We start from the raw sequence: 10,600 nt of genomic DNA, 5'->3' as shown, positions 1-10,600 counted from the left end.
TACCTCGGTTCACCAGAACCTGAGACCAAAAGTCTGGCGAAAAAAAGGAACACCTTCTACTGCCTTCGGTTTCATTTTAACCAAGCAAAAGCGTACATCTTTATACCTCAGTTCAGATTCGAGGCCAAAAGTGGTAGGCTTTTTACCTCACCTTTATATACCTCGGTTGCAAAACCGGTGCGAATTGGCCAAAACAACCGCTGTCGTTTCCCTTTACTGCACTAGTGCTCATCCACTACCATATAGCATAGTTAGAAGCATAATCGTTTCGCGATAAAAGTTGTATTTGAGTGTAACATACCTCATGCCTTATTTCATTCAAGTGACATAACTTGTATCTTGGTTATGACATCCTCCTTAATTTCTCAACGATATTATATAATTGATTTCAGATATTTAAGCTTAGAACGCTTTTTCATTCATTTTTACTTTTAAATTATATTTCTCTTATTAAAAGTGGAATACATATATACCAAAATTTAAGAGTTATGGATTGAATTTTTTAAAATCCAGTTTAAATCTAAGATTAGATTGGATCTATAATCTGAATTTGTTTTAATTAGATTAACTAGATTTAGATTTGTTTTTGATAAAATTTAAATTGTAAGGTGAACTTTGTACCGACATATTTATTTCTAATTGTTGAATATAATGAAAAATTATATATGGGATTAATCTCCCTTGTGTTGAATATACACATAGGGTCATCTATTTATAATGAAGAAATAGGGGCTAAGCCCAAAATACAAATAAGAAATAACAAACTAACTAAAGATAAAAAGATAAATATAAAATAAAGATAATATATCTAACACTTCTCCTCAAGCTAGTACATACATATGTACCAAGCTTGTTACTAATATAATTCATCAAGTCTTAGTGAAAATATTTGCTTCTGCACTTGAGTGACATCAAGTTGCTAATGATTTACAAGAGGAAATAGAAGATGAAATATCAACCCAAAAGACTCCCCATGAGCAACAAATTTGGGAAGTTGCTCCATGTAAATCTCTTCTTACAAATCGTCATTGAGTAATGCCACCAATGGATAAAGAGGTAATTGTTGGAGAGCCACCACTACTATAAATAAAGTAACAAAAACCATTTTTTCCATGAAAAAAATATATATATGGACGAGTCAAACACAATGATTACAAAAGAGAGGTCAGAAAAGACAGTAGCGAAGAAGCCATGGATGAACAGGAGAAAGAAATTATAAAAATCAAAGATTCTCTAATCAAGGCACCTGAGAAAGGAAAAAGAGCAACCTCGATGCTCTTAATAGCTGCTTGAGAGGAGACAGGACATGCAACAACACACGATGAACACGACCTCGACGCTCTCAATTACTACTAGACATGTTACCATGCACGACAGAAAAAAGGAGCAAATTCATAACTTTAAAAGGCGCTGAGAGCGCGTAGGAGATTCGATGAAGGCGCCGTTAATGACATGGTGGTAGCGGTAGACGACGGTCCCACTAGCGGTAGTAGATAGTGCCACCGCCTACAACGATGGATGTAGTGATAGAGAAACCAGAAACATTTTCCTTAAAAGAACCTGGCTACGATACCATGTTGAATATAATGAAAAACTATATATGGGATTAATCTCCATTGTGTTGAATATACACATAAGGTCCTCTATTTATAATGAAGAAATAGGGGCTAATCCCAAAATACAAATAAGAAATAATAACAAACTAACTAAAGATAAAAAGATAAATATAAAATAAATATAATATATCTAACACTAATCGATGTGGAACTTCCAACACACACCCCTCACGCTGAGGTATATACATCTCGAGCGTGAAACTAGATATTAATAAGTGGTTCGATAACGACCCGATAGCATGTAGAACAATATCGCTAGGATAGATTCTAACATAACTCTAATACTTTGAGAAGTCATAAATTGTTTAAGAGAATGAGAAAGATAATCACGACCATTATCACTGCGTAAAGTTTGAATAGAAACACCAAACTGAGTTTTAATTTCATTGTAAAAGGTATGAAATATATGTAATAAATGAGAATGATTTTTCATTAAAATAGCAAAGTGCATATTGAAAAATTATCAATAAAAGTAAAACAAATATTGAAAACCTAAATTAGACTTAAAACGACTAGGTCCCCAAATATCAGAATGGACTAAGGGAAAAGAAGACGGAGCACATTGTGAGACACTACGAAGAAAGGATGTACAAATATGTTTTCCTAATTGATACGACTCACAGATCAAATGGAATAATTTGGATAAGCAAGGAACAAGTTGTTGCAATTTGACAAGACTAAGATGGCCTAATTGAGCATGAAGAAGGGATAAAGACTTCATAACTGCGTCAACATGTGTAGAGGGACGAAGATGATAAAGACTATGAGACTCACATATGATGTCAATCACCTATCTCGAATTCTGGTCCTGTAAACAAACAAAATCTTTGTTAAAAGAAATATTACAATCAAGAGATCGAGTTAGATGATTAATGGATAATAAGTTAAAAGGAGACCCAAGGGCATAAAAAACATTATTAATGGATAAAAAAGGAAAAATGTTAACAGTACCAACACTATGAGTTAAAACTCTAAATCCATCAGCCATTGTAATAGAAGGTAAAAGATTTGGAGAGAACAAAGAGGAAAACAAATATTTGTTACCAGTAATGTGATCTAAGGCTCTTGAGTTAAGAACCCAAGAGCCAAGAGAAGAAGATGGACTCAGACCAACAAAAGATGTACATGTGCGTGCTACAAATGCAGTGGAACTAGAAGGTTGTTGATCCTTATACCATTTGAGAAATTTATTGAAAATAACAAAGTCATCAGTAATATCGGATGAAGGAGGATCCCTAGTAGGTGATTGTGAGGGTGGAACAGTCTAAACAATAGTAACAATCCGGGAAGAGGATGAGTTTGAGTGTTGCACCCTCTCGCCAATGCGAGAGGGAATGATGTTTTGCCTTGACCTTGACTTGTTGCTGAGTATAATGCCTGGTGTGCGATGCACCAACGTTTTTACTCGTAAGTCCTTAATGAGTAGGGAAACATGTCGTTTAGTCATGAGGGCGGGACTACTCAAACCACCCTATCCGAAGGAATAGGTGTGTACGGTAAGGTACAAAAGGTAGACAACTATCCAATGTGATTGGTGATGGTGATAATGTTTGGATAATTTGGTTTGATATGATATGATAACTATTTTCTTGTATTTTAAGTGGTTCATTAGTGGTTTTACTGGTACCTTATCCTTGTTTGTTGTTGTTTGTATTTGTGCGATGATCATATGACTCTTTAGTTATACGAGAGTAGATGACATTGCAGATGTCCCTTGATGTAGTATGGAGACGCGAGAGGACGGGGAAGACATGTGATTTTCTTTAAGTCATTTATTTATTAAATTTTTAGAATAATGTAATTTGGATATTACATTTGAGGAGTTTTTATGTTTATTTCATTTTCTCATATTAAATTAATAAAATTTTTATTAATTTTTTTTTCTGTATGAGTAAATTTTCAAATATTTCGAATGCTTATCACAACTTGTGACATCCTGAAATGGGGTGTTACATGGAAGCACATGGACTCTTGTTATAGCTTGTAACAATGTCAAGAAAACAATAACTTGTACAAATGAAATTAAAAATGGATTAAGGACTAGAAATGGAGAAGAACACCCATCTTTGTGGTAAATCCTAAATGATAAGTTCAATAAGGTTTGCCATTGAGAAAACATCTAAAGATAAAGATAAGAACCAAGGCAAGAGTAACTCCTAAGATCTTAAAAGTTGAACTCGTAAAAAAAGAATAATATGTCTAATCATGAATAAAAGATGTATTCTTATTATTAATGAAGTTGCAACAATGTAATGAGTCTAATGATGTTAAAAAAAGGTTTAATTGATCATTCTAAAGCTTATAAATTACAATAGTTAAGCAAAGAAGGTGAGTCTTCTCTCCTTGGTGGAAACTCCAAAAGGATTTGAAATAACTTTTAAACTGTCTAAGTTTCTAAAAAAGGAAACCCAAAATATTCCGCTTTCAAGGATGTATAGGACAGATTATTGATATGTATGACCTTAAGAACAAGAAGAAAACATTAAGAATTTTAATTCTCATTTAACAAAAAAGCTGGGTTGTACAATAATTAAAGGGTGAAATAAATGCCTAGTCCCTTTAAACTTAATGACACAAAAGGTGTGGGACTTTTAAAAATGTCACACATGAATCCTTGAAGCTAACTCCTCATTTTAGCCTATTTTAGGCTTATTTTTCGTGGGACTCAATGCTTCATTTGTCTTTTGTCACCTTGGACAAAAATTCTTGACTTTCTCCATAGTTTAACCATTCAAGCAAGACCCTATTTGAGGCCCAAATAAAGATAAAGACTAGTCCACTTATACATCTACAAAATCCTACAATATATAAAATAAAATATACACATATAATTTGTAAAAGACTAAAACAAAACTCACAATGTTCTACTCTTCTAAATAGTACTTTTTTCCTGAGATTTTATAGCTAAATAATTTCTATCACTCTATCAATATGTTAATTTTAATTTTCAAATGTCTAAAAGATACTCTTTAATCTAGTATTTTTTTTTCTAATTTGAAACTTTTAACAAAGATTTGTTTCTATTCTAATTTTTTTCCATGGTTTCAAATTTTCACTTATTTTATTCTTAATTACACACTAGCATGAATTTTCCACCGATGTTATGTTTCTTACTCCATCAACATTCAAGTACAACATAAAGTTTTCAAAATAATGAAATAATGAACGAGAAAGTGCTAAAGATGTATGAAATATTGAAAGTAAGATATTAAAATGTACAATTAATTTTACGTAATTCTAAAATTTTTATCCCAAATTTATATTGTCTACGCATAGTAGGTAGTCCGCATTTATAAAAGGAATGAGTATTTGTATATACAAATATTTGTTAAAGTATATATATATATATATATATATATATATATATATATATATATATATATATATATATTCGTATGTATGTATTTACAACATTCTAAGATATTTATTCGCGGAACAAGTTCATGTTCATTAATTTGATGTTACTTCTGAAATACAATTTACAGTAATTTGATAAAAACATTTAGTGTGTGTTTGCTTTTGATGATTTATTGTGCAACGTGATGGATTTGGATGAGGTTGTTTGTTTCCATATATTGAAGCGGATTTGTGGGAGAGTAAGAGAATTTTATCCTTGCATCAAATTTGCAAGAATTTACTCATATATAACCATTATACGTTTGAAAATTGATTCCTCACTAACCTATTCTCTTTCATGGGAATTGGTTTCTCATCCAACCCCATATGTAAGAACATGCTGTAGGGTTATGTGAAAGGTTCAATAAATAATATTATTTATTTTATTTACCTGAAATCTTATCTTTAATTTTTAAATTATAACGAACTGTTTATTTTTATGGATTATTAATATATAAAAAAATTATATTTGATCCAATCAAAATTATTCTTCTACAGGATAAATAATAATAATAATATAAATAACAAATTCAATTTTATTTTAATCTAATTTTTAATATTTATATTTAAATTTATATTATTTTTATCTTCAAGAGTAAAATTATATTCATCTAATTTTATTTATTAAAATATTTTTTTAATCTATCATACTCAAATTTTCATTTCAAATTCAATCAAATGACACCATTTTTCCTTTAATCTAACTACATTATAACGCTTTTTTCTTTGAAAATCAATGTGTTATCTTATCATTATTCAATCTATATAATCACTCTTTTTCAGATCTTCTCCCCCAATCCAAACACACCTGAAACTTACTTCTGTTTAGAGGCAGACATATATATCAAGAATACTTGAATAGCTAAAAAAAATGTAAACTTTTGAAGGTAGAAATTAAGTAAGATAACGCGGAAGTGACTGAAGTGACACTTTGAATGATACAAAACATCACAATTGGAAACTTGCCTCATCCATTTGCTTTCAGAACTGAAGAGATGTAAACACCAACATAAAAGAAAAAAAAAAGAAAGAACCCCCTATGAAAAAAACAGGAAGAACACAAAAAAGAAAAGAAAAAAAAATTAAAAGGCCAATTGCATGCGAGCCCCCATGGCTCAGCATCTTCTACTATATGTTTAGTACATTATATATGTATAGCCTTTCCTCTAAGGCTGGAAAAACAATCCCCATTTGTGTCGTTATTTTAACCAACACAAGTTTCTCTGTGTCAATGAATATTTTGATGCTATAGTTTTTGAGTCATCTGGGTTAGTATAATCATTCTAGCATGGGAAAAGGGACGTTATTATCTTGAGTGCAACACAAAGAGATTATCTCTTCTAGCGTTCCATTCATGCAGTCCCTGCGTCTGTCATATAACATGCAGGGATCACTCATTTCTGGTTTCGTTGACTTTGTCTCTGGCAATGTAATTTGAGGGAAGTCTTCCAGCACCAAAGGTGTGTATGGGAATTGATAATGCATGGCAGCAAAAGAAGGTATTAATTCCACATCCTGCACCATTATTTAGAATTTGTTTTAGTCCTCAAATCCCAATGCACTAAAGTAGAAGGATCAACTGATATGAATGGAGAAGATATTGAACTAAATCACCACTCTATATTTGTTGACCTACGCACTAGGTAAAAAGATAAATTCTAGAGTACCCTTTCAAACTTAAGAATTTTGATGTTACAGAGAAACTCTTTTCCCACTCCTTCTCTCCCCATTGATTTGTCCAACCTTATTCAATTGTTGGCCAAGAAAAACAACTATAATGAAACCTTTAGTGTTCTTTTTAGGCAACATAGAAACTTTGAATTGAAAAAATAAATATGGTTAAGAAAATAACACAATTTTCTTGATTTATTATAAATGCTTTTACTAAAGAAAAAGAATGCATACTCACCCAAAATACAAAAATAATAACCAGAGAGTAAAAAGTATAAAACTTCACATGTTATAATGTGTAGAAAGAGAGATATAGGTGTTAAATATGAAATAGGAACAGTCGATTTGACTATATGAAGGAACTGGTAAAACGCATGCTAAATTGAAACTAAAGCAGGACTTGAAAGTAGTGCAAGTGGCAAAAGAAAAGTGGGGTTAGAATTGTGGTTTATAGGCTTAAAAGGAAAAGAATAAAAGGTGTTTTGTTTTGATTCAAGGGTGGAAGTGGTAAAATGAGGTGGTTGAAGTCCCCAATCAAATGCATAGGTCGCTGTATGAACATTGTAAAGCTAGTTGAATGGTGAGGGAAGGATTCAGAAGCCGCTTCTCACAGAGCTAGCTTTTCCTAAAATAGGAAATGATCCAGACATTACTCATAAAAAAGAGTGTGATTAAAGATAAAGATGTGCATATAGATGTTTGATCTGTGTGCTTTAGTTTTAAAACGTATCAACCCGTGAGGAAAATGGGGGAGTAAAGACATCTTTACTTTGGAAAACGTTTTGAGTAGTCAGTCAAAAGAAGTTATAGGGGATGGTGAAGAAAAGCTAAATTGGAGTCAGTCCAAATGAATTTTTGAGAAGTGAGCTTTATGAAAAGATAGCAACTTCATCATACTTCCAACTATTTTCACTTTAAGATCAAAAGAAAACTCAAAGATATGCTATTTGGCCCCACTAGTATTGCAACATGTATATCAATAGTAAACTGACACAAATGTTATAGTAATCAAGAACTTGAAGTAATTTCTATGTGTATATCTCCTATTTGAGGTGTGACAATGAAGATATGAATTTATAAAGCAGAATGTTGCTGGAAATGCAGGATTGGCAAAGGAAGTCATCATGAACATAAATGCCAAAGATAATGGAGTAAAAGGAAAAGTTAAAATACTAATCAGATCAGTTCATATAATAATGATCATGCTATGACCCACCTTGCTTTTTATATGTCCCCCATAAAACCATATATTCATGCCACGTCTACGTGACTAGTACTACAATACAAACTCTAACAATCATGAAATTTGTCAAAGTTCTAAATTTGAAATTGAATCTAAGTGTTACCTGAAATAGATTGCTGGGGTATCCCATTCCCATTGTATATGAATTAGTTGCACTGTTTGCTTCATCGCAAGCAAAGTGTGGTTGAAAATCTTCTGCTATACCAGTGTCTGTGGGTGTGCATGTTCCTTGAGTGAGATCAGAGGAAGAAGCGTCACAAGGAAATTTAGGGTATTCGTGATTGAGAATTTTTTCCTCCACGGTTTCCATTTCTCTGGAAAACTCAGTGCCACTTGAGTCTTCTCCCAACATTTGTTCTTCTGAGATCCACATTGATTCCTTCTTTGCATCCTCGGCTTGTTGTTCTTCTTCTTTACTAGGTTTCGCAGGCATTTGAATCATCTTCTTGAAAATGCGACACAACGAATAGGAATCCTGTGATTGGATGAAAATTTTGTCAATACATGTGTATATGTTAGTTTGCTTTTCATGATCAAAGTTCTTTTCTTCTTTTTTTGCTGGTTCAACACTGAATGCAAGAAAAGAGTGACGAACAAAAAAGCAAATTCAGAAAGAGTTTGGCAAAAGAAAAGAGTCGATGCAATAGTAAGTATCTAAGTGCATGGATCTAAATTTTTCACCATAGTGTGTCGATCACAAGCTGTTCTTTTTAAAGAGGAGAAAAATAAAAGTGTGCAAATCATATAAAGAAAAAGAAAAAATAAAGGGAATATTTATTGCAGGCATGTGCATCCTTGTAGAACAAGGTTCAAAACAATGAGTGGGTTTATCATAGCTACTCCATATTCACGCTAAGCATAGAAAACGGGTCTGGTCTAGCGAACTTGACTCTGACCAAATAATTATCACATACTTAGATGTAAACCAATCATAAAAGATGTGTACCTAAAACCCTCTATCACTGTAGACCAGTTTTGGGAAAAGACTTGATTAAAGCAAGCACTAAGCGAGGATTTTGGTCATTGGTCTCGTCTTATGTGAAGACTTTTCACACTTTTTAGGGCTTCTTCTATATATATGTATATAATCACTCAATTATTATCAGCTGCACTTTCAAATGTACCCAAAAGGCAAAAAATAATCCGTTTTCAAATTCAATAGTAAATGATGGTTGAATTCTCCAAAATAACCTAAACCTATATAGAAAAATACAAAAGGAATGTGAGATGACGTGATGCATGAAAAAATAAAAATAAGTGAGTTTTGAAATGGATGAAGCTTATTATTATTCTAGACATTTACCTAACTAAAAAAAAAAACACGATTCACTATCTACTGTTTCTTCCTTTATTTGTCATTTTCTGTTTTCCTTTAAAAGCCCTATTCTCACTCACTTTTTAATTATAATTATAATCATAAAACCTCAAAATTCATAATGAAGCTAATACCCAAGAAACATGTTCCATCTAAACCAGAAAGAAAAGAAAATAGTAAAGACTGATGAAGACAGAAAGTAACAGTGACTTCTGAGATAAGATGCTGGTTATTTTATTCGTTTATGATACATTTATATTTCAGTAGGTGGATAAAATGAAAATATTAAATTGGAGTAATGTATATACTCTATAAATTTTCAATTCGTTTTGTTGATAAAGAAAATAGACTGTCATATATATGATGTAGTAATAATACCTTCAAAGATGAAAGAGCAGCACCAGGCACTGATTCAATCAAGCGGTATTCATGCATAACCCAGTTCGTTCTAATGCCATGTGGTGCTCTACCTCTATAGTACACCAATGTCTTCTTCATGCCAACAGGCTTCTTTTGAGAGTGCACTGGCCTATCTTTCCCTGTAGCTTTCCAATAACCAGCTTGTGTTGCACGGTTAGTTCTTGACCCATTTGGGTATTTCCTGTCCCTAGGACTGTAAAAGTACCATTCCATGTCCTTGCTTGGAAGGAATGATTTATCTGTTGTTTTCACATATAAACAATCGGAATTGAATATACAATGTTAGTTTAGTTAAGCCATAAAAAATTCCAATGACAGAAAAAAGGAAAATCATTATAACTTGCTAAATGCTGATATTTATGTCATGAATGATATCACATGTAATGTAATACCTGGCAAATCCCAAGGTTCGCACTTGTATAAATCAACTTCAGCAATGATGTCAAGCTCTATTGAACGACCTGTTATTTTCCTCTCCAAGTAGTAAGCAACAAGCTCTTCATCAGTAGGGTGGAACCTAAACCCAGGTGGGAGACTCATTGGAGCCATGGCAACAAAGTTAGATCAATGTTAGAGAGAGAAATGGAGAGAGAGAGAAAGAGAGAGAGAGAGAGAGGGAAATTTGGAAATCGGTGGCACAGGAGATGAACCAAAACAGGTTATATGAAATGGAGCTAAATAGGCCACTGTTGAGATCAAAGTAGTGGGGACATACCCCTAGAATTGATGTAAATTACAAAGTGTTGGTTTTAGGTGGGAAGCAGAAAAGAAATAAAGCAGTTAGGGATGGGGTTAGGGGTGAGTAATTTTGATGGGAATTGAGGGGCTAAAGTCTCAAATGGAAGAACTTTGGCTTTTGAACAGATTCTATGTGTAAGGTGTTGTGTGAAAACCTAGAGGGAGAGGATAAGAAGCTTCTCTGCTTTTGTCTGCTCACAA

At 32.6% G+C, this 10,600-nt stretch overlaps 1 protein-coding gene across 1 annotated transcript; it reads right to left on the bottom strand.

Annotated features, from left to right (window-relative positions):
- Positions 1 to 5,982: 5,982 nt before the first annotated feature.
- LOC108333561 (NAC domain-containing protein 71) lies at positions 5,983 to 10,288 on the bottom strand. The gene is made up of 4 exons (XM_017569026.2): positions 10,054 to 10,288; positions 9,620 to 9,900; positions 8,030 to 8,401; positions 5,983 to 6,527 (listed from the first exon to the last, which is right to left on the bottom strand). The coding sequence occupies exons 1-4, from the start codon at positions 10,208 to 10,210 to the stop codon at positions 6,291 to 6,293; spliced, it is 1,047 nt and encodes a 348-aa protein (XP_017424515.1). The 5' UTR covers positions 10,211 to 10,288; the 3' UTR covers positions 5,983 to 6,290.
- Between the last annotated feature and the right edge of the window lie 312 nt (positions 10,289 to 10,600).

This window comes from Vigna angularis, chromosome 11, assembly GCF_016808095.1.
Source record: "Vigna angularis cultivar LongXiaoDou No.4 chromosome 11, ASM1680809v1, whole genome shotgun sequence".
Classification (NCBI taxonomy): Eukaryota; Viridiplantae; Streptophyta; class Magnoliopsida; order Fabales; family Fabaceae; genus Vigna; species Vigna angularis.
This window is presented reverse-complemented; position numbering and strand designations above follow the sequence as displayed.

Coding starts and splice junctions, on each gene's coding strand:
- LOC108333561 (XM_017569026.2), bottom strand. CDS start 10,210: ATGGCTCCAATGAGTCTCCCACCTGGGTTTAGGTTCCACCCTACTGAT. Junction 9,901..10,053: donor CGAACCTTGGGATTTGCCAG/GTATTACATTAC, acceptor TGAAAACAACAG/ATAAATCATTCCTTCCAAGC. Junction 8,402..9,619: donor CTGCTCTTTCATCTTTGAAG/GTATTATTACTA, acceptor ATCCAATCACAG/GATTCCTATTCGTTGTGTCG.